The sequence below is a fragment of the Ursus americanus genome, chromosome 17 (assembly GCF_024610735.1).
Source record: "Ursus americanus isolate L20-20 chromosome 17, mUrsAme1.1.p, whole genome shotgun sequence".
Taxonomy (NCBI): Eukaryota; Metazoa; Chordata; class Mammalia; order Carnivora; family Ursidae; genus Ursus; species Ursus americanus.
This window is the reverse complement of record NC_142143.1, coordinates 56,032,253-56,057,533: the sequence shown is the minus strand read 5'-3', so window position 1 is coordinate 56,057,533 and position 25,281 is coordinate 56,032,253. Positions and strand designations below refer to the sequence as shown.

The window sequence follows — 25,281 nt, the reverse complement described above, 5'->3', positions numbered from 1 at the left end:
ACTGTTATTGTACTGTTGTGTATATTTCTCTTCGATCTGTTAGTATTTGCTTAATATATTTAGGTGCTTTGATGTTGGGTGTATATATATTTACAATTTTTATATCCTTTGGATGAATTGACTGCTTTATCATTATATAATGATCTTTGTCTCTTGTTATAGTTTTTTACTGAATGTCTATTTTTTCTGATGTAAGTGTAGTTATCTTGCTCTCTTTTGGTTTCCATTTGCATGGAATATCTTTTTCCAGCCCTTCATTTTGTTTTTATGAGTCTTTTGTAAGCAACATATGATTTGGGTCTTGCTTTTTTATCCATTCAGCCAGTCTGTGCATTTTGATTAGAGAATTTGATCCTTTACATTCAAAGTAATTATTGCTAGGTAAGGACTTCTTATTGGCATCTTGTTAATTGTTTCTGGCTGTCTTTTTTTTTTTTTTTTCTTCCCCTCCGTAAGTAACTCTACCTGCCAACATGGGGCTTGAACTCACAACCTCAGAATCAAGGGTCGCTTGCTCTACCAGTGGAGCCAGCCAGGCGCCCTGAGACAGCCAGGCTGTCTTACAGTTCTTTTCTTCCTTTCTTTCTTCCTGTCTTTTTTTGTGCATTGATGATTTTCTGTAGTGGTATACTTTGATTCGCTTCTCTTTATCTTATGTGTATTTACTATAGGTTTTTGTGTTGTGGTTACCTTCAGATTTGAAACATCTTATACATAAAAGTCTTTTTTAAGCTGATAACACTTGACTTTGATTGGATACAAAACCTACCCTTTTACCCTCCCCCTGACATTTTATGTTTTTATATCACAGTTTGCATCTTTTATGTTGTGTATCCATTGACAAATTATTGTAGCCATAGCTATTTTTAGTACTTTTATTTTTTTTGAGTAGGCTCCACACCCAATGTGGGGCTTGAACTCAGGACCCCAAGATCAAGAATCGCCATGCTTTATTGACCGAGCCAGCCAGATACCCCAGTACTTTTGTTCTTTAACCTTTATGCTAGAGTTAAGTGATTAACACGACTACATTACAGTATTAGAATATTCTGAATCTGATTATATGTTTAGCTTTGCCAGTGTGTTGTGTATTTCATATGTTTTTATACTGCCAGTTAGCATCCTTTCATTTCAGTTCAGGGAACTCCAGCATTTATAAGTTAGGTTGAATGGTGATGAATTTTCTTTGTTAGGGAAAGTGTTTCTCACCTTTATTTCTGAAGAACCACTTTTCTGGGTAAATTATTCTTGGTTGGCATTTTTCTTTTTTCTTCATCATTTTGAATATGTGATCCCATTGTCTCCTGGACTGCAAGGTTTCTGCTAAAACATCTACTAATAGCCTTATGGAGGCTTTCTTGTATGAGAGAATTTTTTTTTTTTTTTTTTTTACTGATTTTAAAAATTTATTTATTTATTTAAAAATTTTATTTGTTTAAGGGGTGCCTGGGTGGCTCAGTTCGTTGGGCATCTGTCTTTGGCTTGGGTCTCACATGATTCTAGAGTCCTGAGATTGAGTCTTGCATCAGGCTTTTTGCTTAGTGGGGGGCCTGCTTCTCCCTCTCCCTCTGCCTGCCACTTCCCCTGCTTGTGCTCGCTCTCTCGCTCGCTCTCTCTGTCAAATAAGTGGATAAAATCTTTTAAAATAATAATAAAATTTTATTTATTTAAGTAATCTCTACACCCAGTGTGGGGCTCGAACTCATGACCATCAGATCAAGAGTTGCATACTCTTCCAACTGAGCCATCCAGGTGCCCCTTCTTGTTGATTTTAAAATTCTCTCTTTGTAGGACGCCTTGCTGGCGCAGTCTGTAGAGCATGCAATTCCTGATTTCAGGGTCGTGAGTTCAAACCCATATTGGAATAGAGTTTACTTTAAAAAGAATTGAATTCTCTCTCTTTTTTTTAAAGTAGGCTCCATGCCCAGTGTGGAGCCCAGCGCATGGCTTTAACTCTTGACCCTGAGGTCAAGACCTGAGCTGAGGTCAAGAGTCAGATGCTTAACTGACTGAGCCACACAGGAGCCCCTTAAATTCTCTCTTTGTCTTTGATTTTAGTTTTCTTATAGTGTATCTTGGAGAAGATTGTTTTGGATTGGAATTTTCGGGTGTACTTTGACTTTCATGAATTGGATGTGCAAAACTATCTCCAAGTTTGGGAAGTTCTCAGGCTTTATTTCTTTGAATAAACTTTTACCCCTTTCTCTTCTCCTTCTGGGATTTTAGGGATGCATAAATTGTTTCTGTTACTGTGTCCCATAAGTTCCATAAGCTTTCTTCATTCCTTTTCATTCTCTTTTTTCCTTTTTTCTCTTCTGACTGGTTAATTTCAAATGATCACTCTTCAGGCTTACTGATTCATTTGTTTGATCTAGTCCATAAGGTACTTTTAAGTTGCCAGATCCTGCTAGGTTTTTTTTGTTTTGTTTTGAGATTTCAATTTACATAATCTCTTAGCAGCATTTGCTAGGGACTATTCTCCATTTCTTTTTTTTTTAAAGATTTTATTTATTTATTCAACAGAGATAGAGACAGCCAGCAAGAGAGGGAACACAAGCAGGGGGAGTGGGAGAGGAAGAAGCAGGCTCATAGTGGAGGAGCCTGACGTGGGGCTCGATCCCGTAACGCTGGGATCACGCCCTGAGCCGAAGGCAGACGCTTAACCGCTGTGCCACCCAGGCGCCCCCTTTTTTTTTTTTTTTTAAGATTTTATTTATTTATTTGACACAGAGAGACAGCCAGCGAGAGAGGGAACACAAGCAGGGGGAGTGGGAGAGGAAGAAGCAGGCTCACAGCGGAGGAGCCTGATGTGGGGCTCGATCCCAGAACGCCGGGATCACGCCCTGAGCCGAAGGCAGACGCTTAACCGCTGTGCCACCCAGGCGCCCCTATTCTCCATTTCTTGAAATACTCTCTTTCCTTGCCTCCAGTTGCACATCCACTTTGGGTCTTGCACTTTTGGTCCTTCTCTTTTGGTCTCTTTTGGTCAGTTACTTTATTCAGTTTCTGATTATTTAGAGTTCTTTAGGCCTTACCTTCTGTCTAAATACACTTTCTTCTAGATTTTAGTTACTACTATGCTAACAGATTTACAGATTATAATTGCTAGACCAGACCTCTCCTCTGTGTATCCAACTGCCTAATTGATACTTTTTTCCTGGAAATCTAACAGGTTATTCAAGTTTTTGTTTTTGTTTGGTTGTTTTGTTTTGTTTTTGTGTTTTTTGTTTTTTTTTACATAAGCTCTAGGCCCAGTGTGGGGCTCGAACCCATGACCCTGAGATCAAGAGTCAGATGTTCTACTGACTGAGCCAGCCAGGTGCCCCTCAAATTTAACATATTCAAAATGTAATGCTTTCTTTGTAGTCCTCAAATTGCCCTCTCCTAATCTCTACAATGTTATAAAGATACTGCCATCCATCCAGTTACTCAAGCTAGACACTGTCCTTGCCTACACCCAGTCTGTTAACTAGTCCTATTGATTCTACCTATAAACTAACTCTCAGAGCTTTCCACTTTCTTTTTTTTAAAATCTTTACTGCCATCTCTCCAGTTATAGACTGCATTGTTTCTTGTCTGGGTACTATAGTGACTGCCTAATTGATCTTCCCATTTCAACTCCTGCCTCACTCTAATTTGTTCTTCCCATAGTAGCCACAGTAATATTTTCAAAACATTGATCAGATCTTATAACTTCTTTCTTACATAAAATTATTCACTGACTCTCTAATGCGTTCAGAATGAAAACCAAGTACTTGCAACACAGGCCAGAAAGTTCTGCATCCCTCTCCTTCCTTCATTATACTGCAGCTTCACTGGCCTTCTGTTCCTTTTAGATTCATTTGAAAGTCCCACCTTATGGGGCACCTGGGTGGCTCAGTCAGTTAAGCATCTGCCTTCTGCTCAGGTCATGATCCCAAGGTCCTGGGATCGAGCCCCTCGTCGTCAGTGGGAGCCTGCTTCTCCCTCTCTGCCGGCAGCTCCCCCTGCTTGTGCTTGCACTCTCTCTCTCTGTCAAATAAATAAAATCTTAAAAAAAAAAAAAGTCCCACCTTATATCTTTTGCCCACATTCCTTCTTTCTGAAATGATCTCTTTCATTCTCTGAATGGCTAGTTTCTTCTCATCCTTGAAGTTTCACTTAAATATCACCTTTTGATCAGACTAACTAAAGTAGGTCACAGCTGTCTGTTCTTTTTCTTTCTAGCCCATTTATCATGGTGGGTAATTATGCAATTACTTTATGATTATTTGAGTAATCTCTTTATCTCCGCTAAATGCTAAATTTCATTAGGACCAAGACTATCTCTGGTGCATGTAGCTCAGCATTTTGTCCTTGGTACCTGTCCTTGCCAGGTGCTCTAAAGCAGTCATTCTATATTTGTTGAATAAATGGATGTGAACTCTTTTTATATCTCAGGAGCTATTATAAGAGCTTTACATGTATTTATTTTCATCTCCATAACAATTCTATTTCACATGTGCTGTTACTGTCCTCATTTTACAAGTAAGGTCAGACAGCTTATCCAGAGTCACACACTAGTACATGGCCACACCAGAATTAAACCTGAGTCTTTGTAATTTTTGAGCCTGTGTTTTAACCACTTTCTGCTAGTTAGTGGGATCTATAATCAAGAAAGATAGTTTTGAAAAAATACTTAGTGAACATTGATTTGTTGCCTACTTAATTCCTAAATGAATAGTGAATAATTGAGTGCCTATGTAAAAACTGAATTTGATTTTTCCTCATTTGTAAAATAAAGGAAAGAAAATGATTTTTTTTGTTAACCCAAGTTGAATTATTATTAAATCATTATTTTATAATTATAGAATTTGCAAACTGGGAGGGCCAGGCATGCTAATATTTTACCCCTCCCCCTCTCATTTCAACTACCAAATATAACACTTGCCTTGCCCTTAAAGAATGTTGAGGTTTGAGGGGTTTCAGTTTGACGCATTCCTCTTCCTCCAATCCACATGAGAAATAAGAAAGTTTGAGAGCTAGAAATAAAAACAATACCTTTATTATTAATAAAACTAATATTCAAGAAGGTAGCTTATATCTGTGGGCCTGTATGTTTCTAATACTACCCCAGAATTGACAGATTTATCTACCTAGATACAGCAATGATTAAAAAAAGCAAATGGAAAGCTGTGGACTTCCCCATCTGGTGGCTCACCCCTTTAAAGCTTAACCAGTGTGGAGGGGCACCTGGGTGGCACAGTCGGGTAACTGACTGACTCTTGGTTTCCGCTCAGGTCATGATCTCAGGGTCTTGAGATCAATCCCCATCTTGGGCTCTTCAATGAGTGTGGAACCTGCTTGGGATTCTCTCTCCCCCTCTCCCTTTGCCCCTCCCCCCACTCGTGCTCTCTCGCTCTCTCAAAACACAACCAAAAACTTAACCATTGTGGAGTGGCAAAGCTGAATGTGTATAGGCGTACCTCATCCTGTTGTGTTTCACTGTATTGTACTCTGCAGGTATCGTGTTTTTTACAAATTGAAAATTTGTGGCAGCCCTGTGTTAAGCAAGTTGGCTCCATTTTTCCAGTAGCAAACACTTCGTGTCATTTTGGTAATCCTTGCAATATTTCAAATTTTTTGAATTGTTATATTGTTTATGGTAATCTGTGATCAGTGACCTTTGATGTTACTATTTTAATTGTTTTGGGTGCCATGAACCCATATAAGTTGGTGAACTTAATTGATAAATGCTGTGTGTGTGTGATCTGACTGCTTCATTGGCTCTTCCCCCATCTCTCTCCCTCTCCTTAGGCTTTCAAATAAATAAATAAAATGTCTTTAAATGAAGAGTCAAAAAATGACATCAAAGGGGAAAGGGGTAGGGGGATGGGGTATTTTTAAAAATACTTCATTTATTTATTTGTCAGAGAGAGAGAGAGAGACAGCATGAGCAGTGGGGAGCGGCAGGCAGAGGAAGAAGCAGGCTCACTGCTCCAATGTGGGGCTCAATCCCAGGACTCTGGAGTCATGACCTGAGCCAAAGGCAGATGCTTAACCAGTTGAGCCACCCAGGTCATCCCTTAAAGACGTTTTAGAAATTGATTTTTCTTTTTTTAATAATTGGGGTTAATTGTTGACCTTGCTTATAGTTTGTGAAAGCCATTGCTTTTTCAAAGAAACAGCAATGGAAAGGCTGTGGGTGTGTGAGCCAGGTGATCCTGAGTTAAGAATAAGGTTCTACTATTTATTAATTATGTGAACTTGGGGAAGCAACAAACGTCTGATTCTCAGTTTCTGAATCAATAACAACCAAAATGGAAATAATACTTGTCTTATTATCTTCTTTGTAAGGATTATATTAGATAACAAAATCCTCTAGGGCTTGGAATATGGTAGATAGCCAGCAAATGTTATTTTGCCTTCTCTTTGCCTGACAAAAAGATAATAAAATAATCGGTCAGTTGCAACTTTCTCGTATTTACTTTTCCAGTTTTGTTTGTTGTGTTTTTTCTTTTTCTTTTCTTTCTTTCTTTCTTTCTTTCTTTCTTTCTTTCTTTCTTTCTTTCTTTCTTTCTTTCTTTTTTTTTGAGATTAACTTCAGTAGTCACTTTTGAGAGCCTAGGTCAGGGGCATTTTTACATTGTGATTATGAGTTTTTGTTTTGATTTTTTTTAATGTCATTGTTCTGTTTTTGCGTTACATTTTATGCCCGTTGAAGGCCAATCTTTTCTTATTTTGCATTTCTTCATAACATCTCCACATGTTACATGTACATATGATACAGCAATAATTGTTCAGTTATGTATATTTATCATTTATTTTTTTAGGGGGGGGAGGGGCAGAGTTAGAGGAAGGGAGAGAGAGAATTTTAAGCAGGCTTCATGCCAAGCACAGAGCCCGATGAAGGGCTTGGGCTCCATCTCACTACCCTGAGATCATGACCTGGGTTAAAATCAAGAGTTGGACATTTAGCTAACGGAGCCACTCAGGCACCCCAGTTCTTCAGTTAAAGCTTGTTTTATTCTCCAAATAGTAGGCACTTAAGAAATGTTTTTTGAGGGGCACCCGGGTGGCTCAGTCGTTAAGCGTCTGCCTTCGGCTCAGGGCGTGATCCCGGGATCCTGGGATCAAGCCCCACATCAGGCTCCTCTGCTGGGAGCCTGCTTCTTCCTCTCCCACTCCCCCTGCTTGTGTTCCCTCTCTCGCTGGCTGTCTCTCTGTCAAATAAATAAAATCTTTAAAAAAAATGTTTTTTGAATGATTTAATATTTATACTGCTACATATCCGACCAACACAATTTCCTTAATAAATAAATTGCAAAAAAAAAAAAAAAGAATGAATAGGGAGCCTATTAATTAAGAGTTGTCAGATGTGGCAACCAGTCATAATATGTGGACCTTATTTGGATCCTTTGGATCCTATTTTCAAACAAGTAAACTGCAAGATGAAACAAAACAAAAAATTTGACATGTATTAGACAATTGAAAGTTTTTCTTTGTGTGTGTGTGTGTGTGTGTGTGTGTGTGTGTTTTAGTAAGCTCTGTGCCCAGTGTGGGTTCAAACTTAAAACCCTAGGATCAACGTCTTATGCTCTACCACCTGTGCCTGCCAGGCACCCCAGAAATTACTAATTTTTTAGGTGATATAATGATACTGTGCTTTGTTTTATAAAAAACAATATAGTTTTTTCAGGGCCACCTGGCTGGCTCAGTTTGAAGAGCATGTAACTCTTGGTCTCAGGATTGTGAGTTTGAGCCCCACATTGGGTGTAAAGATTGCTTAAGTAAATAAATAAACTTTAAAAAAATATTTTTTTTCCAGGTTACATTGCTGAAATATTTTAGAATGACGTGATATATTTAGTATTTGCTTTGAAATCATAGGGGAGGTGGGTAAATACGTAGAGCTACAGATGAAGCAGTTTGTCCGTGAATAATTGTTGAAGCTAAAGGATAGGTATGTAAGGACTCATTATACTCTTTTGTTTACTTTTGTATGTATCTTCTGTTATAAAACGTAAAAAAAAAGTTCTCATTATTAAACTTTGCTTCCTGTCGTCTGCCAGGAGTGTCATCTTCTTTTTTTTTAATAGGTAGGATGTGAGCAACTTTAATACCACAACCAGGCTACTTATTACTTAAGGATATCACTGAACAAAACTGTCAGGAATAAGCCTTAGCAAAGGTAGAAAAGAAGGGGAAAAATGGAGTAAGAAAGGGAGTAAGAGAGAAGAGGGAGACTAGAGAAAAGGAAAGAAGTCAGGGACAGTAGAAGTTTGCCTTAAAGTGTAAGTCCCTTAGTCTCATTCTAAATTTTTTTCTAATTTCACCTCCAAATGACACCTTTAGTAGGTAAGTAGGAACTGGAGATTCTGTTCTATAAGTTCTGTCAAAATTATTTTGTAATAAGGAAAAAGAAAAATAGCTGTTTTGTTTTAATATATCAGCTTAATGGAGTAAGGATTTTCCCTTTTTCTGTATTCCGTATAGATGGTACTATATTGTAGCTGTCATGTACATAGTATATATTTTTGTGACTGTGGATACTCGACCTTGCAGAAATCCTTCCATAATCTTACACATTGCTATCCACGAAGTGCATAGAACTTTCTCATTCAGAGAAAGACAAATACCATATGATTTCACTCATATGTGGAATTTAAGAAACAAAACAGATGAACATAGGGGAAGGGAGGAAAAAAGAAAATAAGATAAAAACAGAGAGGGAGGCAAACCATAAGAGACTTTTTAAAAAAAGATTTTATTTATTTGACAGAGAGAGTACAAGCAGGGGGAGGGGCAGGGAGAGGGAGAAGCAGGCTCCCTGCTGAGCAAGGAGCCCAATGTGGGGCTTGATCCCAGGACCCTGAGCTGAAGGCAGATGTTTAACTGACTGAGCCACCCAGGTACCCCAATATTCTATCCTACTTTGAAAAAAATAGTATGTCAGATTTTTTAGAAGATTTTATTTATTTGAGAGAGAGGGAGAGACAGAGAGAGGATAAGCAGGGAAGCTGCAGAGGGAGAACGAGAAGCAGACTCCATGTCCAGCAGGAAGCCCGATGCCAGGCTTGATCCCAGAACCCTGGGATCATGACCTGAGCTGAAGGCAGACACCCAACCAACTGAGCCACCCAGGCACCCCTAGTATGTCAGATTTTTAAGAGAGTTTTATTTATTTATTTTAAAGTAATCATGGGGTACCTGGCTGGCTCAATCACAAGAGCATCTGACTCTTGATCTTGAGGTCTTGGGTTCGAGCCCCACGTTGGGTGTAGAGATTACTAAAAAAATAAACTTTAAAAAAAAATCTCTACACCCAGTGTGGGGCCCAAACTCTTGACCTGAGATCAGGAGTTGGATGCTCTACTGACTGAGCCAGCCAGGCGCCCCAACTTTTATTTGTTTTTAAATAGATAATAGATGTATGGACTTGGTATAAAACAAAAGGTTCAGGCAGAGGCTGCTGGGAAGATGGCAGAGTAGGAAGACCCTGGGCTCACCTCTTGTCACATGGCCACCTAGAGAACACCCACATTGGCATAAATAGCCCAGAAAGCGACCTGAAGACTGGCAGGACAGACTCTCCGCAGCCTGACATAGACAAGAGGCCACAGCGAAGCAGATCCACCCACTCTGATAAGCTCTTGGCAAGATCCCATCAAAGCAGTTCCACAAGCCTGGCAGTGTGCTCGCAGCCCAGTCAAGGGCCAACAGCACTCCGAAGTGAGTCCTGCTCCAGGGGGAGGGGAAGATAAGCACACACCAGTCTGACTGTGACCCCAGCAGTGGGCTGGGGGCAGGTACCTGGTCTCACTGCAGGTCCTCCCCCCCCCCACCCCCCACCCCGCCACCACCAATAAAAGCTATCAGGGAACAACACAGTGGAAGTGCCCTGCAGTTTGGTACTATTTCATCTCTGGTGAACACCTGGTCTGACTCAACTCAAGCCCAAGGCTGCCCTGGACTGGCCCACTAACTCCACAGGCACCAGACTCTGCAACAGGCAAAGAGAGCCATTGTGACTGGACCGAAGGCAAACACATCCCAGCCACAATAGGAGGGTGCACATAACACACAAGGAGACGCCCGTGAAGCATCATTTTCTGGTGAAAAGGAGGCATTGCACCGTGGGGCACTGCAGGACCTCTTCTTCATAAAGCCACTACTTTCAAGTGCTGGAGACATAGCTGACTTTCCTAACACATAGAAACAGACGCGGCAACAGACAAAATGACACAGAGGAATATGTCCCAAATGAAAGAGTGGAGCAAAATCATAGCAAGGGACCTAAACAAAGTGGAGAGAAGTAATATGTCTGATGGTGAATTTAAAGTAATGCTCATAAAGATACTCACTAGAATTGAGAAAGGAGTGCAGGACCTCCATGAGGCCCTCCACCAAGAGATAGGAGACCTAAAAAAGAACCAACTAGAGATAATGAACTCACTAAATGAGAATAAAAACAGACCACCTGGAATAAATAGCAAACAAGAGGAAGTAGAAGAATGGATCAGCCACCTGGAGTACTGAGTAATGGAAAGTAATCAAGCTGAGCGGATGAGAGGGGGAAAATATGCAAAATGAGAATAGACCCAGGGAACTCAGCGACACTGTCAAGCATAACAGTTGCGTGATAGGGGTCCCAGAAGGAGAAGAGTGAGAAAAGGGGGCAGAAGATTTATTTGAAGAAATGATAGCTGAAAACTTACTGAATCTGGGAAGGAAAGAGAAATCCAGATCTAGGAGGCACAGAGATCCCCCAACAAAACCAACCCAAAGAGGTCTGCACCCAGACACAAAGTAAATAAGACAGCCAAAAGTAAGTGATAAAGAGAGAATCTTAAAATCAGCAAGAGAAAGGAAAGCAGTTACATACAAGGGAAACCCCATAAAGCTATCAGTGGATTTTTCAGCAGAAACTTTTCAGGCCAGAAGGGAGCAGCATGATATATTCAAAGTGCTAAAAGGAAGAAAATCTACAGCCAAGAATACTCTATCCAGCAAGGCTTTCATTCAGAATAGAAGGGGAGAGAGAATTTCCCAGAAAAAAGTTAAAGGAATTCATGACCAGGAGCAAAACCAGCCACGTCCCCATCACACACGATGCCATCGGCCCATGGATCCCAAATTCATAGTCCAGCCGCCCTCCTGCCCGAGTCAGCATGCACGGCCTGCCACCTGCTCAATGCCAAGTCAACATGCCTTCAGCTCAGATCAAACTGACAGTCTTCCCCTCAAATTCCAGCCCCTGTGCTCAAGTTTGTGTACAAAAGTGGGCCTAATTATAACAGCAGAATGAAGCAACCCAAATAGTGACACTACTTCTGTGGAATATATAACGGATAAAAGGAGTGTTCTAGACTGAGACCATCTCCAACAAGCACATCAAAGTATAATATGTACAGCATGATTCTAGTTGGTAAAAGAAACAAACCTGGGAAAAGTAAAACAAGACAAAATCAGAGAGGGAGACAAACCATAAGAGACTCTTAATCATACGAAACAGACTGAGGCTTGCTGGAGGGGAGGGGGTGAGGGGATGGGGTAACTGGGTAATGGGGATTAAGGAGGGCACTGTATGGAATGAGCACTGGGCATTTTTTTTTTTTAAGATTTTATTTATTTATTAGAGAGATAGCAAGAGAGAGCACAAGCAGGGGGAGTGGCAGGGAGAGGGAGAGGGAGAAGCAGGGTCCCCATTGAGCAAGGAGCCCGATGAGGGGCTTGATCCCAGGACCCTGGGACCATGACCTGAGCCAAAGGCAAATGCTTAACCAACTGAGCCACCCAGGCACCCCTGAGCACTGGATATTATATAAGACTGATTAGTCACTGAACTCTACCTCTGAAACTAATAATACGTTATATGCTAATTAATTGAATTTAAATTAAAAAAAAATTAAAGACCCCCCAACCCCCCCAAACCCCAAAAGGTTCAAATGGGTATTAAAGAAATATAGAAAAAGTCTGTGTTGTCACCCTGTCCTCCATATGCCTAGTTCCTTTCTAGTAGCCTTAATTATCAACTGTTTCTCTTGTATCTTTTTAGAGATAACTTGTACACATATTAGATGTTGTGAGGTCTTTGTGACTTGTAAAAAGCAGGCTAGAGCAAGGATAAGGACTTGATATACCTGGTGTATTGCTGGCTGGTTTTATATATACTTTTTATTTTGATCTGGAAATAGACTTTCATATCATTGGGTTAGGCCAGTTCCTTCAGGTATGTAGTATTGCCCATATTTATTATTTAGTGAATCAGAAGTATTTCTATAATGAAAAAAAATCTATAATGACCAGATGAGCAGAATCTTTTCATGACTTTGAGTCTTAAAAAGACCAGAGCCCCAATCTACCAATCTGGGTATTCTTTGAACAGGTAGTGTGAGGGTGGAAGAGAGGAGTGCTGGTGTTTCCTGACTTCCTGTGGGTTTCTGATCTATTTCTGTCTAAAATGAAATTATGTCAAAAGATGAAAATGTGGTAAATGATGAGGTAGGGTAAAACAGACTGTAGGCAGGCGTTCTCTTTTCCTGTCCTTTCTCTGTCTGAAACAGCTGTATTGTGGAAGAGGCAGCTACACTTCTCTTGGAGCCATGGAGCTCTAATGATGCTGCTGTTCTTGTTCACTCAGCGGTTCCTTCCCCGGCCGTATATTCTCCTGAACACAGACGACCCACCAGCCAAGCGGAATCGTGGAGGTGTTCGGTAATGCAGAGTAACACTCAGCGGGGGCTCAGTTGTGTCCCACACCTCTTCTTCCCAAGCAGTTGGCTGTCGTGTTCTGACTTCAGCTGCTTAACCTTTAAAGATTCTTCTGTCACCCTGAGACGTTATTAAACTCTCTGCTGTATGTTTCCTGGTGCATACGAGGTATTGCCACACTGACACGTACCCACAAACTGGTGACATGGTTGGTTATTACTTGGGTTGCAGGCATGGGCTTGTGCTCCCTAAAGCCACTGTGTCTAAAAGGGCTCTGCCCGCCATAGAATTGCCCATATACTTCAGTCGAGGGCTCTTGCTGTAGTTGGTTTCTGTAAGCACCAGTCTATATAAGAGATTTTCCTCTAGTGTAGTTGAGTCACAGTTCAAATACCTTTGTTCCTTAAATGTTCTACACTGATTAGACATTACCTATTGCCTGGGAACTTAGAATTGTTCTCTTTCCAGAAGGGAGAGAAACAAAGGAATTAGGTCATGTAAAAGGCTGCTTTATGTGTTTATTCAGCGGTTTGCACTGGCTTAGGTACTTTCAGTATTTGGCTTTTCTGTACCTTGGTTCTGCTTAACAAAAAGCAAAGTGATATAACATTGAGGGAATGGTGAAATAAGACTGAGTCTCAGTTTCTTTTCTTTTCTTTTTTTTTTTTAAAGATTTTATTTATTTATTTATTTGACAGAGATAGAGACAGCCAGCGAGAGAGGGAACACAAGCAGGGGGAGTGGGAGAGGAAGAAGCAGGCTCATAGCGGAGGAGCCCGATGTGGGGCTCGATCCCACAACGCCAGGATCACGCCCTGAGCCGAAGGCAGACGCCCAACCGCTGTGCCACCCAGGCGCCCCTGAGTCTCAGTTTCTAAGTTTCAAAAGAGAATAACACATCCCGTGTTCGACCTCACAGAGTTGTTAGGAAGATCAAATGAAATCATAAATGTGAAAGAATTAGGACACTGATAAAGTTTAGACAAATCAATAGAGAACAGAATTCTGTGCTGTGTCTTGAGGATTTTTGCACTGTGAGGTGTTTTATTCGGCTTTGAAGAAAGCAGAGTTTCTCAAGAGCTTCTGACACAAATCTTCTAGCCGAGTCTTCAAGGTAGGATGGTTGGTTCATCATTCAGGGTCCCAAAAGGAATCAGATGGCATATCCAAATTGAGTAATTTGAGAAAGATTTAATAAAGAGACTATTTACAAGGGGGTTTCAGGAAACCAGTGAGAGAGAGCAGAGTGCCCTATGGCCAGCAGTTACAGAGCCTACATTACCTCATTACCTCTAGATCTAATAAAGCAAAGTAGTGAGAGAGATTACCTCAGAATCTGAGAGTAGCTGTATGGAAAGACTGTGGGCTTCAGTAGTATGCAGCCAAGTCGTGGTGCTTTGGCAGGAGCTAGGGAAATAAATACTCTGATCTCATTCTCCTCCTGCCCTTCAATCTACTGCTGTACATCTGCTGAGCCAAATGCCGCTGGAAGCAGAGGGCAAGGGAGCCTGTGCGTGGCCTCTATATGGTCAGCTTCCTGGTGCACGAAGCGGGGTGGGCAAGAGTGGTGAGCGGATCTGGAAAGGCAAGTGGTTTCCTGGGCAGTATGCTGCGGCTTTATGCCTGACTGAGGATTCTGTAGTTATTGTGGCTGAGGGTTTTTAAATATCAGCCGTATACTGCAGACCCAGTCAGAGCACCACCTGGTATAAACATAAGTAACTCTCTGGAGGCCGTGTGGTTGGTGCACTTTACTGTTACCGTCTTGGTATTCAAGGGATGCGGGAAACATTGCTATTATCATAGTAAGAGTCATGAAAGAAGGGGCGCCTGGGTGGCACAGCGGTTAAGCGTCTGCCTTCGGCTCAGGGCGTGATCCTGGCGTTATGGGATCGAGTCCCACATCAGGCTCTTCCGCTATGAGCCTGCTTCTTCCTCTCCCACTCCCCCTGCTTGTGTTCCCTCTCTTGCTGGCTGTCTCTCTCTCTGTCAAATAAAAAAAAAAAAAAAAAGAGTCATGAAAGAAGAGGAGATGAGCTGGAGATGGTGTCAGGTTTACTGAAGAGGAAAGAGTAGAAAGTGCTGAGTCCGCTTTTAAAAGTAGCCATGGCCGACACATGGTATGTGTTCTCTGGGTCAGGCTCTGCGTTTTCCAGAGATGCCTTTTTGTCCTGTTTTGCTGTTAATATTGTTAGTGTTTATTTTTTTAGGAAATGCGGGTTGTAGGAAATATCCCCCCCCTTTTTTTTTAAAGCTTTTTTTTTTTTTTTTTTTTTTAAGTAATCTCTACACCCAACATGGGGTTTGGACTCACAACCCTGAGATCTGCATGGTCTTTCGACTGAGCCAGCCAGGCACCCTGGAAATATCCCTTTCTTGCTCTGATATGATTTAATGGTTAATCTATATTCCCACTTGAATGTCAAGAACATATATTAATCTCAGGACTTTTCTGTCTGGAAATGAAATAGGCTGATGCCAATAGCCTGTGGTTGCCTGATAGCTTAAGATGTTTTCACTGGTTGGAATGCCCTCTTCTCTCCATCCATCCCCATCAAATTTTGTAAAAAGATTTTTTATTTCTTTATTAGAGCAGAGCCAGTGAGAACATTGGGGGGGAGGGGCAGAGGGAGAGGGAGAAACACGCTCCCCAATGAGCAGGAATCCCGATGTGGGACTTGATCCCAGGACCCTGAGATCATGACCTGAGCTGAAGGCAGACGCTTAACTGACTGAGCCGCCCAGGCACCTCCCCATCAAATTTTTATAGCAGTTTTATTGAAGTAGAACTCCCATACCGTACAGTTCCCCCATTGAGAGTATACAGTTCAGGGGCGCGGAAGTGGCTTAGTCGGTTAAGCATCTGCCTTCAGCTTGGGTCATGATCCCAGGGTGCTGGGATCAGGCTTCCTGATTGGGGGGGGGGGAGTCTGCTTTTCCCTCTCCCTCTGCCCACTCCCCCTGCCTTGTGCTCTCTCTCCTGCTGTATCTCAAATAAATATGTTAAATATTTTTTAAAGAAAAGTGTACAATTCAGTGGCTTTTAGTGTATTCACAGAGTTTGTATCCATTATCATAATCAATTTTAGGATATTTCCATTACCCCCCCAAAAAAACCCCACCAACTTAGCCACCACCCCCTTCCACTCCCCTACCACCATTCTCTCCGTACTCACTGCTCCCAGTCATAGGTAGTCACTAATCTACTTTCTGTCTCTATAGACTTGCCTGTTCTAGACATTTCATGTGAATGGAACCATACAATATGTGCTCCTTTGTGACTTTCTTCCACTTTGCATGTTTTGAAGGTGCACCGATGCTATGGCAGGGGTCTGTACTTCATTCCTTCTTACAGCTGAATAGGAGTTTCCTGTGTGGCTGTACTACTCTCGATCCGTTCATCGGCTGATAGACATTTGTGTTGTTTCCACTTTGGGCGATTAGAAATAAGGCTGCTGTGAAATTTGTGTGCAGGTTTTGTGTGGGCACATGTTTTCAGTTCTCCTGGGTGTATTCTTAGGAGTGGGATTGCTGGGCCATATGATAACTGTGTGTTTAACCATTTTAGGAACCGTCAAGCTGTTTTTCAAAGCAGCTATATCATTTTACGTGCCCTCCAGCAGCGTAGAAGGGTTCCAGATTCTTCACATTCTTGCCAACACTTGTTATTGTTGATTATAGCATTCAATTTTGATTTGAAACCATAATCTTTTTATTATAGTCATCCTAGTGGATATGAAATGGTATCTCGTTATGATTTTGATTTGCATTTCCCTATGGCTCCCCATTAAAAGTTTAATATCCTACACATCCTTCAAGATACAACCGTCTTTTTTGAGAAACTTTCCCCGCAGGAATTAACTGTCTTTTCTTTCATACGCTTATACAATTTTGCTTGGATCCCCATTAGCACACATATTTCATTCTTCTAGTTATCCAAATTGTAAGCGCTGGTTAGTGGATCCCTTAATGGCTCCTGTGGGTGTGTGTTTAAATTTATTATGAAATATTTCACTCACACTCTTATGCATTTATGAGTCCCCACTGCATCACATAGGGCTTGCACATAGTTGGTATTCAGATATTGATTGAATGACTCAAATAGTGCAGAGGGTCTCGTGAGTGATTATTAAGGGGTCTGTTATTTCTCAGGGAAAGTGGACTTTCTCTTATTAGGAGATATTGTGATAAAACCAGGGAAATAATGTATTTTAGACAAAAATGTTCAGATATGGGGACGCCTGGCTGGCTCAGTCAGAAGAGCATGCAGCTCTTGATCTTGGGGTTGTGAGTTCGAGCCCCATGTGTGGAGTAGAGTTTACTTAAAAAAAAAAAAAAAAAGTTCTGATATGTTGTATGTCCTAGAGACCACCGGCTCCCAGAACATGTCTTATAGATCATCCGTCTCCGATTGGAAGAGGAATTTTGATGTCAGGCCACTGGATTGTATATGTGTGAGTTTTTTAGGGGTTTATTAAAATGGTACACAATTAGCATATCCCCTGAGTTTGTTTTACCCCTTTTAGCAAATATCCATGACTGTATGCTATGTGCCAGGAGCTTAGCTAGCTCAGCACTAGGCGTGGGATGGGGTTTTCTCCTGCTCCGATGATAATACATTAAGTTAAGGGCCCAGGATGGGGATGACTTTGATGACAAATGAATAGATACGGGATTTTTGAATTTTATTAAACCGCGCAAAATGCACACTTGCTCAGAATCTAATTTTCAGGGGTGTCTGGGGGGCTCAAATGGTTGAGCATCTATCTACCTTTAGCTCAGGTCATGATTTCAGGGTCCTGGGTTTGAGCCCCTCATCGGGCTCCCTGCTCGGTGGGAAGTCTGCTTCTCCCTCTCCCTCTGCCTCTCCCCTCTGCTTGTGTTCTCTCTCTCCCTCAAATGAATAAATTATATCTTTAAAAAAAAAGAATCTAATTTTCAGAATAAAGATAATGTTTTATTACATTATAATTTAATTAACAAGTAGCTTATTTGACTGGATCATTCTTTTAAAGATCTGATAAAAATTTAGTGATTGGGAAGTCGGCATTATGTCATTTCTGCCATTATGATCTCTTGAAAGAGAACAAAAGGAAGGACACTGTCATGTCTCCCAGTTTCCTATAACTCAGCAAGACAGGAAACCTAAAATTCCTGCCTCAGCAAGAGGGGAGTTTGATTTTTTTTTTTTTCCTGAATGAAGGTGAAGGAATTACACAGTTAGTTATCCCCAGATATTCTTATGGGATATATCACAGTGTATTCTCTGCGCATCCTTTAAACACTGTCCCGCCAATCTTTAGGCTTTTTCTTTACCTCCCTTCATGTGTAATATTTCCTAACTAGTCTCACCACCTCTGGTCTCCCACTTCTCTGAACCAGCTTTGATAATGCAGCTGAGATGTGTGATATCATTTCTCTGCTTGTAAACCCATTAATGTTTCCCATTCACTCCCAGAAGTAAAGCTCCTTCATAAGAGCACCTTTACCTGTATGCTTTTCCACGAGATCACTTTCCATTTTCCTTTGTTACATAATATGCTACTGTCCTTGATTTCTGAAGGCAAATATACTAATCTCAGGCATCTAGGATTCTAGGCCGAATGTGAGGGCCCTTATTTAGAGTTCACATGTTGGAATTATGGGCCATAGTACAGTTCCAAGTCTTGTCCTTTTTTTTTTCTTTTAAAGATTTTATTTATTTATTTGAAAGGGAGAGAGAGCGCGCGTGCGTGCGCACATGAGCAAAGGGAGGAGCAAAGAGAGAGGGAGAAGACAACTCCACGCTGAGCAGGGAGCCCAACACGGACCTGGATCCCAGGACCCCAGGATCATGACCTGAGCCGAAGGCAGATGCTTAACCTACTGAGCCACCCAGGCGCCCTCCAAGTCCTGTCCGCAATGGCCACGAATCCAGATGGCTTCAGGAGTTCCACCTGCGTGAAGATGAACCAAGGCTATCAGTAAAAGCCTGCCAGTTTTTCTTTTTCTTCTAGGAGCAAAACAAAACTACATGGCATTCAAAGGGATGTAGTTAACTGATAGATGCTGTAATAGATTTCTGTCCCTTCCTGAAAGAAACCTCGTGTAGTAATAACTCAGCCAGTTCAACTTCTCTAATAACCCTGGATTTGATCCTCACAGGAAAATGACATTTTTTAGGACAAAGTGATTAAAGCAAATTAGCTTTAAGATTTAGAGTCCACTTTGGTTTATGAAATCTACCACAGGACGGCAGGATTAAGGAAATATCTTGCTCTTCAGTTTCTAGCCTAGGCCCTGACAGAGGACCAGTGACCTCAGAGAACCATTTCCGTAGGAGTTAAGAGAGACAATACTACACTATCCTTTCCCCCCATAAAACTATCTCAGTTCTCTGTACCATTGTACATACTACCCTTTTCTCTCTTACATACATAGGTAAACATGGATTTTTAGTTTACATTAGTTATTATGTCTGTCCAAATAGTTTCTTTTGTGAAGCCAGATAGGCTTTACTTAGGGGCTTTCTCAAGTTTTTTATTAATTAATTAATTAATTAATTAATTTTTACCATTTCTCTTTGGAGCCAAACCTATGTGGCAATTTCAGAAGCTACATAGGAATATCAAGAGATAAAAGATTTTTGGGGCTCCTGGGTGGCTCAGTCGTTAAGCTTCTGCCTTCGGCTCAGGGCGTGATCCTGGAGTTCTGGAATCGAGCCCCGCATCAGGCTCCTCTGCTGGGAGCCTGCTTCTTCCTCTTCCACTCCCCCTCCTTGTGTTCCCTCTCTCACTGGCTCTCTCTCTGTCAAATAAATAAAATCTTAAAAAAAAAAAAAGATTTTTTTGGGTTTTTTTGAATCATATCTTTTTTCCTAGGAATTTTTCTGGCCTTGCAGTGAGTTTATTATCAACTAAGTCATATTTTTAAGTTAATAGCTGAGACCTTAGTGTTAAAACCAAGGTTATTGCTATGTAGCAAACCAGTAACGTCTTTTTAGTTTCTCTCTTTCCTCAGTAACCTTTGTGTTCTTGTTTGGATAGTCCTGGCATCTTTGAAACTTTCTCTTAGAGATGTTCTCTCGGGGCACCTGGGTGGCTCAGTCAGTGAAGCGTCTGCCTTTGGCTCAGGTCATGATCCCGGGGTCCTGGGATTGAGTCCTACGTCAGGCTCCCAGCTCAGCGGAGAGCCTGCTTCTCCCTCTCCCCCTGCTTGTGCTCGCTCGCTCTCTCTCTCTCAAATAAATAAATAAAATCTTAAAAAAAAAAAAAAAAGATGTTCTCTCCCATTGGGAAAGGGGATAGATAAACTCAGGCAAATGGTCTCATGCTACTGGAGATGGTTTTTCTGTCACTGTTGCTGCTGACGTCATCACCCCAGGCCTACAATCTCTTATTCAGGAGAAAAAGTTTGGCTTTCTCAGCCAAGGGTAAATAATAGTAATTCCTTGGAGACAAGGACAGACATACATTATTGAAAGATCCTCAGCAGTAATCTTATTCTGACCTTGGGAACAGTCATGATTAGAATATAGGTCACAGTCTTGACCGTACTTTAAATCAGCTGCTGCAGTTATGATAGTAATGATCACGGAGCGTCCTGGACCTGCTGGTATTTGATTGTTATTGCAGATCTGGTCATTCAGTGGAGATTTCAGTGTCATTCTTTTTTTCCCCTAAGATTGATTGATTATTTATTTATTTATTTGAGACAGAGAGCGGGCACGAGTTGGGGGGAGGAGCAGAGGCTGAGGGAGAAGCAGACTCCCCACTGAGCAGGGAGTGGAGGCTCGATCCCAGAACCCTGAGATTATGACCTGAGCCAAAGTCTTAACAGACTGAGCCACAAAGGTGCCCCTTCAATGTCATTCTTACAATAAGTACTGCCATTTCTAGAGCTGAATGTATGACTTTTAGGTTTATTTGCCGTATTTTTGTCTTGTCTGAAAGTTGCTTAAAAATACATACATGCCCCATGCACCATCCTGCCCTTATTGACTGTATCATGTGACTGTCACCATCATCACATGGCTGATCATTATCACCGCCGGCACATGGATTGTTCTGTGTGGGAAATCCTAGTATAAGTGCTAGCAAAGAGAAGGGGGATAGGGATGGGAAATATAACGGGTGTGTGGAGCTGTAGTAGGTCATGAGTCTTTGGGCCATCTCAGAATGTGGTCTTGGGTGTCTTTGCTGCAGTATAGAGCCAAGGGATAAACTGCGTGCAAGTGGGTGTACGTTTTTATTGTGTATAGTGATTGAAGAGGCACATTTCACATTAATTAAGATTCTTTGTGGGGGAAGATTGCCTCTCTTTTTCTTCTGTTACTACTGCTTGCCCTCAATACCACCACCAAAAAGAGAAAGAGGGGGGAAAAGCCTGGAGATCAAACTAGCATTTGAGAGGGAAGTAATTCCAAATAGATTAATATTACAAAGTGCTTTGTGCCTAGGGAGAACTGGGATATGAGTATGCTGTAGGAAAATGCATTATATTATAGGTAACTATGCAAATTTTGAGTATTATGAACCCAATATAAATGTAAACACTAAAAGCCTGATTATAACAAAAGGATTTAAAACATCCATGAAGAATGGATCTGTGTTCCAGCCTACTTGGTATTTGCCTCTAACAGAAGTACCCTAAAAACGTAGCAGAGTCTGGTTGCCTGTCCTGGTATCAGTAGTGAAAGATAAGGGATGCTTTGTCCCAAATCTTGGGTTTTCTTGACCATAATGTATCTATTATTCATTCACTTAAACTTTTAAAAATTTGCAAGTAACTTAGGACTAAATCCCTATTAGTATGGTAACAAATTTCAGTTTTTACTGGTAATTAGTATTTTTACAAGGTCTTTAGTGTTTCATTTTATTTGTCTAAGTTTACAGTAATGTCCAAGCTCCTGCAGGGATTTTGCAGTTCTCACATTCTATAGTGTTTTGAGTCATCTGTGTTAAACTTATTCATACCTTCATGATTTGATAAAGTTTTATTATTTCATCATCATCATTTTTAAATAGAACTTAGGCTTTATTAGCCCTGTCTCATTACATAGGTTACTTAAGAGGCATACACTGTGTTCTCCACTATTAGTGTGATAAAAACATTCTACTATAACAAACTACCTTTTTCCAAAACCTTTAACAAGCTTATTTTGGCCTCTCATTATTCATGAAAGATAAGTAAGACAGTTATATATGTTCTTATTCTATGGCAGAGAGGAATTCCTTTAGTTAGTTTTGTTTTTACTCTCTATTGAGTTAATTGCTGTTAAGGTTTGGAGTCGTTCTTTCCAAGGAGCCAGGATCTTCCTCACTCTCCAGTATGTAAATGTATAATCTTCTGACCTGCTATTCCTCATGTCTCTCCGCAGCCATATGTGTCATTGTCTCAGCAGATGGCACCACCAAGTCCGAGCAACAGTACCCCGAACAGCAGCAGTGGAAGCAATGGAAATGACCAGTTGAGCAAAACCAACCTCTATATCCGGGGATTGCAACCAGGCACTACTGACCAGGACCTTGTCAAATTGTGCCAGTCGTAAGTGGGGTGACATGTGGGTAGGCTTCAAGGGCCACTACAGATTTGGTGACACTGGCTTCTTGCCAGATACTCGTGTCCTGAAATGCAATCCTCTTTGTAACAAGACTTCTTAGCAGCCCCTCTTAAAGAAATCTTACCTGCTACTGATATATAAAAACTTTGTGTGTTTCTCTGAGGAAAGTCAGGGTGGGGCTGGCCTTTGAAGCCTAGTATGTGACTGTTGCCAGCGTGCTCCCAGAACTGATGGTCTTTGTGGAAAGATTCCTGTCCTTACACCTCAAATAGAAATGCTCAGTATCCCTAAAGATATGGATTCGAAGGCAGTGAGAGCTGGCAATGGGGATAGAAGGAAGTGGGACTAGCCAATCGAATCGTACGCTTAGGAGAGTTTCTGCTGATAGAGAGAATCCCAGTGAACCAGAGGAGCTCTCGCATTAGTGGATAAAGGAGAAGGTGGAGAAGGAGGCCGTCGCTCTGCATCTACCCCTACAGACCTCGGGGTTCTTCACAGGAGATTTGAGTCACGAGGTGGAGATAACTAGCATGGAATCAGCCCTGTTGGGAATGCTGGAAAAATTGCAAGAGTCCAAAGATGCCAACTCAATTCTGTTTGGCAGAAAAATATGTGTTTCAAATGATATATTTGGGGGAATGGTTAAAGGAAGAAGTCTGGGGGTGGGGAGGGGGAACATTGAGTTTGGGTAAGTGAGTGGTAGAAATAGGAACCTTACACTGTGTAATTACCATCTTTTAAAACTTTTTCTTGGCATATAACAAACATATTGGAAAGTGTACAAATTCTAAGTGTGTACACAGCAGCGACTTCACAAAGTGAACGTACCCTCGTAACGGCCCCTTGTAACCAGGTCAAGAAATAGAACATTACCAGCTCTTTTGAAGCCCACCTCTCAGTTTCTATCCCCGCTACCCCCAACCAGTCTGCCGTTTGGATTCTAAACAATTGGTTGGTGTGGTTTGTTTGAACCTCACGTAAAGACGGTGCTGGGCTGTACGTGCCCTTCCGGCTTCTGCCGCATGTTATGTGTGAGATGGCTCCAAGTCAGCGCATGTCCTGAAACTTTGTGTGTTCTTACTGCTTTATAGAATTCCTCCACAGGCATACGCCATCGTTTATTTACCCATTCTACTGTCGTCTGATGTTGGACATCTGAATTGTTTCTGGTCTGTGACTGTTATCAGTGTGAATAGTGCCGCCATGCGCTTGTGCGTGGCTTCTGGTACCTACGTGTGCACGTCTGTGTTGGGTATGTGCCTAGCAGTAAGGTTGCTGAGTCACAGGATAGACATACGTTCAGCTTCTGCAGATACTACTAAATGATTTTCCGAAGTGGTTAAACTAATTCAGACTCCCATAACAGTATATGTATGTAAATTCCAGCTGTTCCAAATCCTGGAAAGGCAGGACATTCTGCCCCCAAAATGTAGTTGTAGGAGTCTTCAGAGATATTTTGTACGTCCCTTATTCTTCTGACATTTGGTCCATGCAGACCATACGGATTTTTGCGCACACTGGGCTGCAGAAACTCAGTCTCTGAAGGCTCAGCATATGTGTAAAACTGGTTTCTTTTCCTCAGCTCACCCTGCTAGAAAAGTATTTAAATGGAAGTGAGGGGACTTAGTCTAGGACTAGTAATTTTTGAGGGGAATGGAAATTGGCGGAAATGTTGATTTATGAGGAAAAAGGCTATCATATCTGTACCGTCTGTTTCTTGTACTAAATATAATGTACTACAAAAATCCTCTCACTCTGCGAGACAGACAGAACCTCCGTTCTACTTCACTATACTTTTAGACTTTCATTTTGCTCTTCCCAACAGTTGCCTTACTTGTTGTCTGAAGGGAGGAGAGTAGTCAGCGTCATCATACGGGCTAGAACTAGCAGCCCGAGAGGGGACCACGGAGAGGTAGAAATGAGGCAGGGAAAGACTAGGTGCCAGATGAATTACGACAGAAGATCAGTTGGCTGGAACCCTTATGGATGCTGCGAGCATCCTGGAGCTGGAACCTTCTAGGAAGGGTGTTTACCATGCATGGAGGGACTTCTGTTTTTGTCCCAATTGTGTCTCGGGTTGTAGAGGAGGTGAATGTTGCTGGATGCTAAACCCTGCTAGGCAGGCAGGAAAGGCATGGAGTCTGAGACTGGAACCCCTGGTTGTCTTGGAGGGGCTCCTTCCGCTGAGGAGGAAGCAGCAGCAACCCAGCTGGTGCCAGCTGCGCTGGAAACTCTGGGCTCTAAGGCTCAAGCCGCTCAGACCACGGCAGGCTCCACCGTGGGGCCTTGATAAGGACAGCAGCGTGTGTGTCCTCCCGCCGGTGTCATGTATCCCTTCTCTTGCCTACATCTGGGAAAGAATCCAAATAGGTAGCCCTGAAGGGCTGGGATCGCCACACTCATCCCCACCCCCCTTTTAATGTGTTCTTTTCCCAACCTCCAGACCACTGCTTGGCTTATTCCGTCTAATCCATTGGGTGACAGGAGCCCCACCGAAAAAGTCCGTGAGAGGCTGCCACGGAGCAAAACAAACGTATCAATCATCATATGTTCTTTAGGGATGAGGGGTGGGGGAGAAAAACAACACTTGTTTGGGGTATTTGTCTCGTATTCAGTCCCTGCCAGCTGTTTTCAGTTAAATCCTGTACTTCTGATTCTGTTAGTGATTTCTGTCCTGTATCTTTAATATTTTCACTTTCCTAGAGTGGAATATAGAGACTTCTTTCTAGTGGAACACTTCTAGAATAGTCCTGAGCTGTGATACTGCACTGCTCAAGTTTGGGGAATTCCACATGACTCTGCTGCCAAAGTATAGTTTTCAAAAAGTTGAGAAACATGACTCCTACAAATATGGGTAAACACACGCTCAGGATTTATTTCATTCATTAATAAGGGAACCGACAGGATGGTAAAATGGGTTCGAAGAGCATTTGAGGGGTTGAGTGTAGGTACTGAAGAAAGAATGTTGGAATAAGATTGCTAAGTTATATACAAAACTAGTTCATATCCTACAGGACATTGTAAAACAGTGACCTTTGGGATTCTCTTTTCTCCTGGACAGAAATTAT

At 41.7% G+C, this 25,281-nt stretch overlaps 1 protein-coding gene and 1 long non-coding RNA gene across 17 annotated transcripts in view; both read left to right on the top strand.

Moving 5' to 3' along the window:
- RBMS2 (RNA binding motif single stranded interacting protein 2) overlaps window positions 1-25,281 on the top strand; it is a 67,011-nt gene that overhangs the window by 20,403 nt on the left and 21,327 nt on the right. For 13 of the 16 annotated variants that reach the window (XR_015727216.1, XR_015727217.1, XM_087869058.1 and 10 more), the window contains one exon: window positions 22,031-22,197. Coding sequence is in view for 11 of the 16 variants with exons in the window: in XM_087869057.1 (XP_087725183.1) it covers window positions 22,031-22,197 (167 nt within the window). In the remaining 5 variants the exon portion in view is untranslated. Of the gene's footprint in view, window positions 1-22,030; window positions 22,198-25,281 lie in introns of those variants that run through there. The other 3 variants (XM_087869059.1, XM_087869062.1, XM_087869060.1) reach the window with 2 other exon arrangements.
- LOC148108693 (uncharacterized) lies at window positions 14,958-19,934 on the top strand. The gene is made up of 2 exons (XR_015727218.1): window positions 14,958-17,126; window positions 18,386-19,934. It is a non-coding gene; the product is annotated as an uncharacterized LOC148108693 (long non-coding RNA).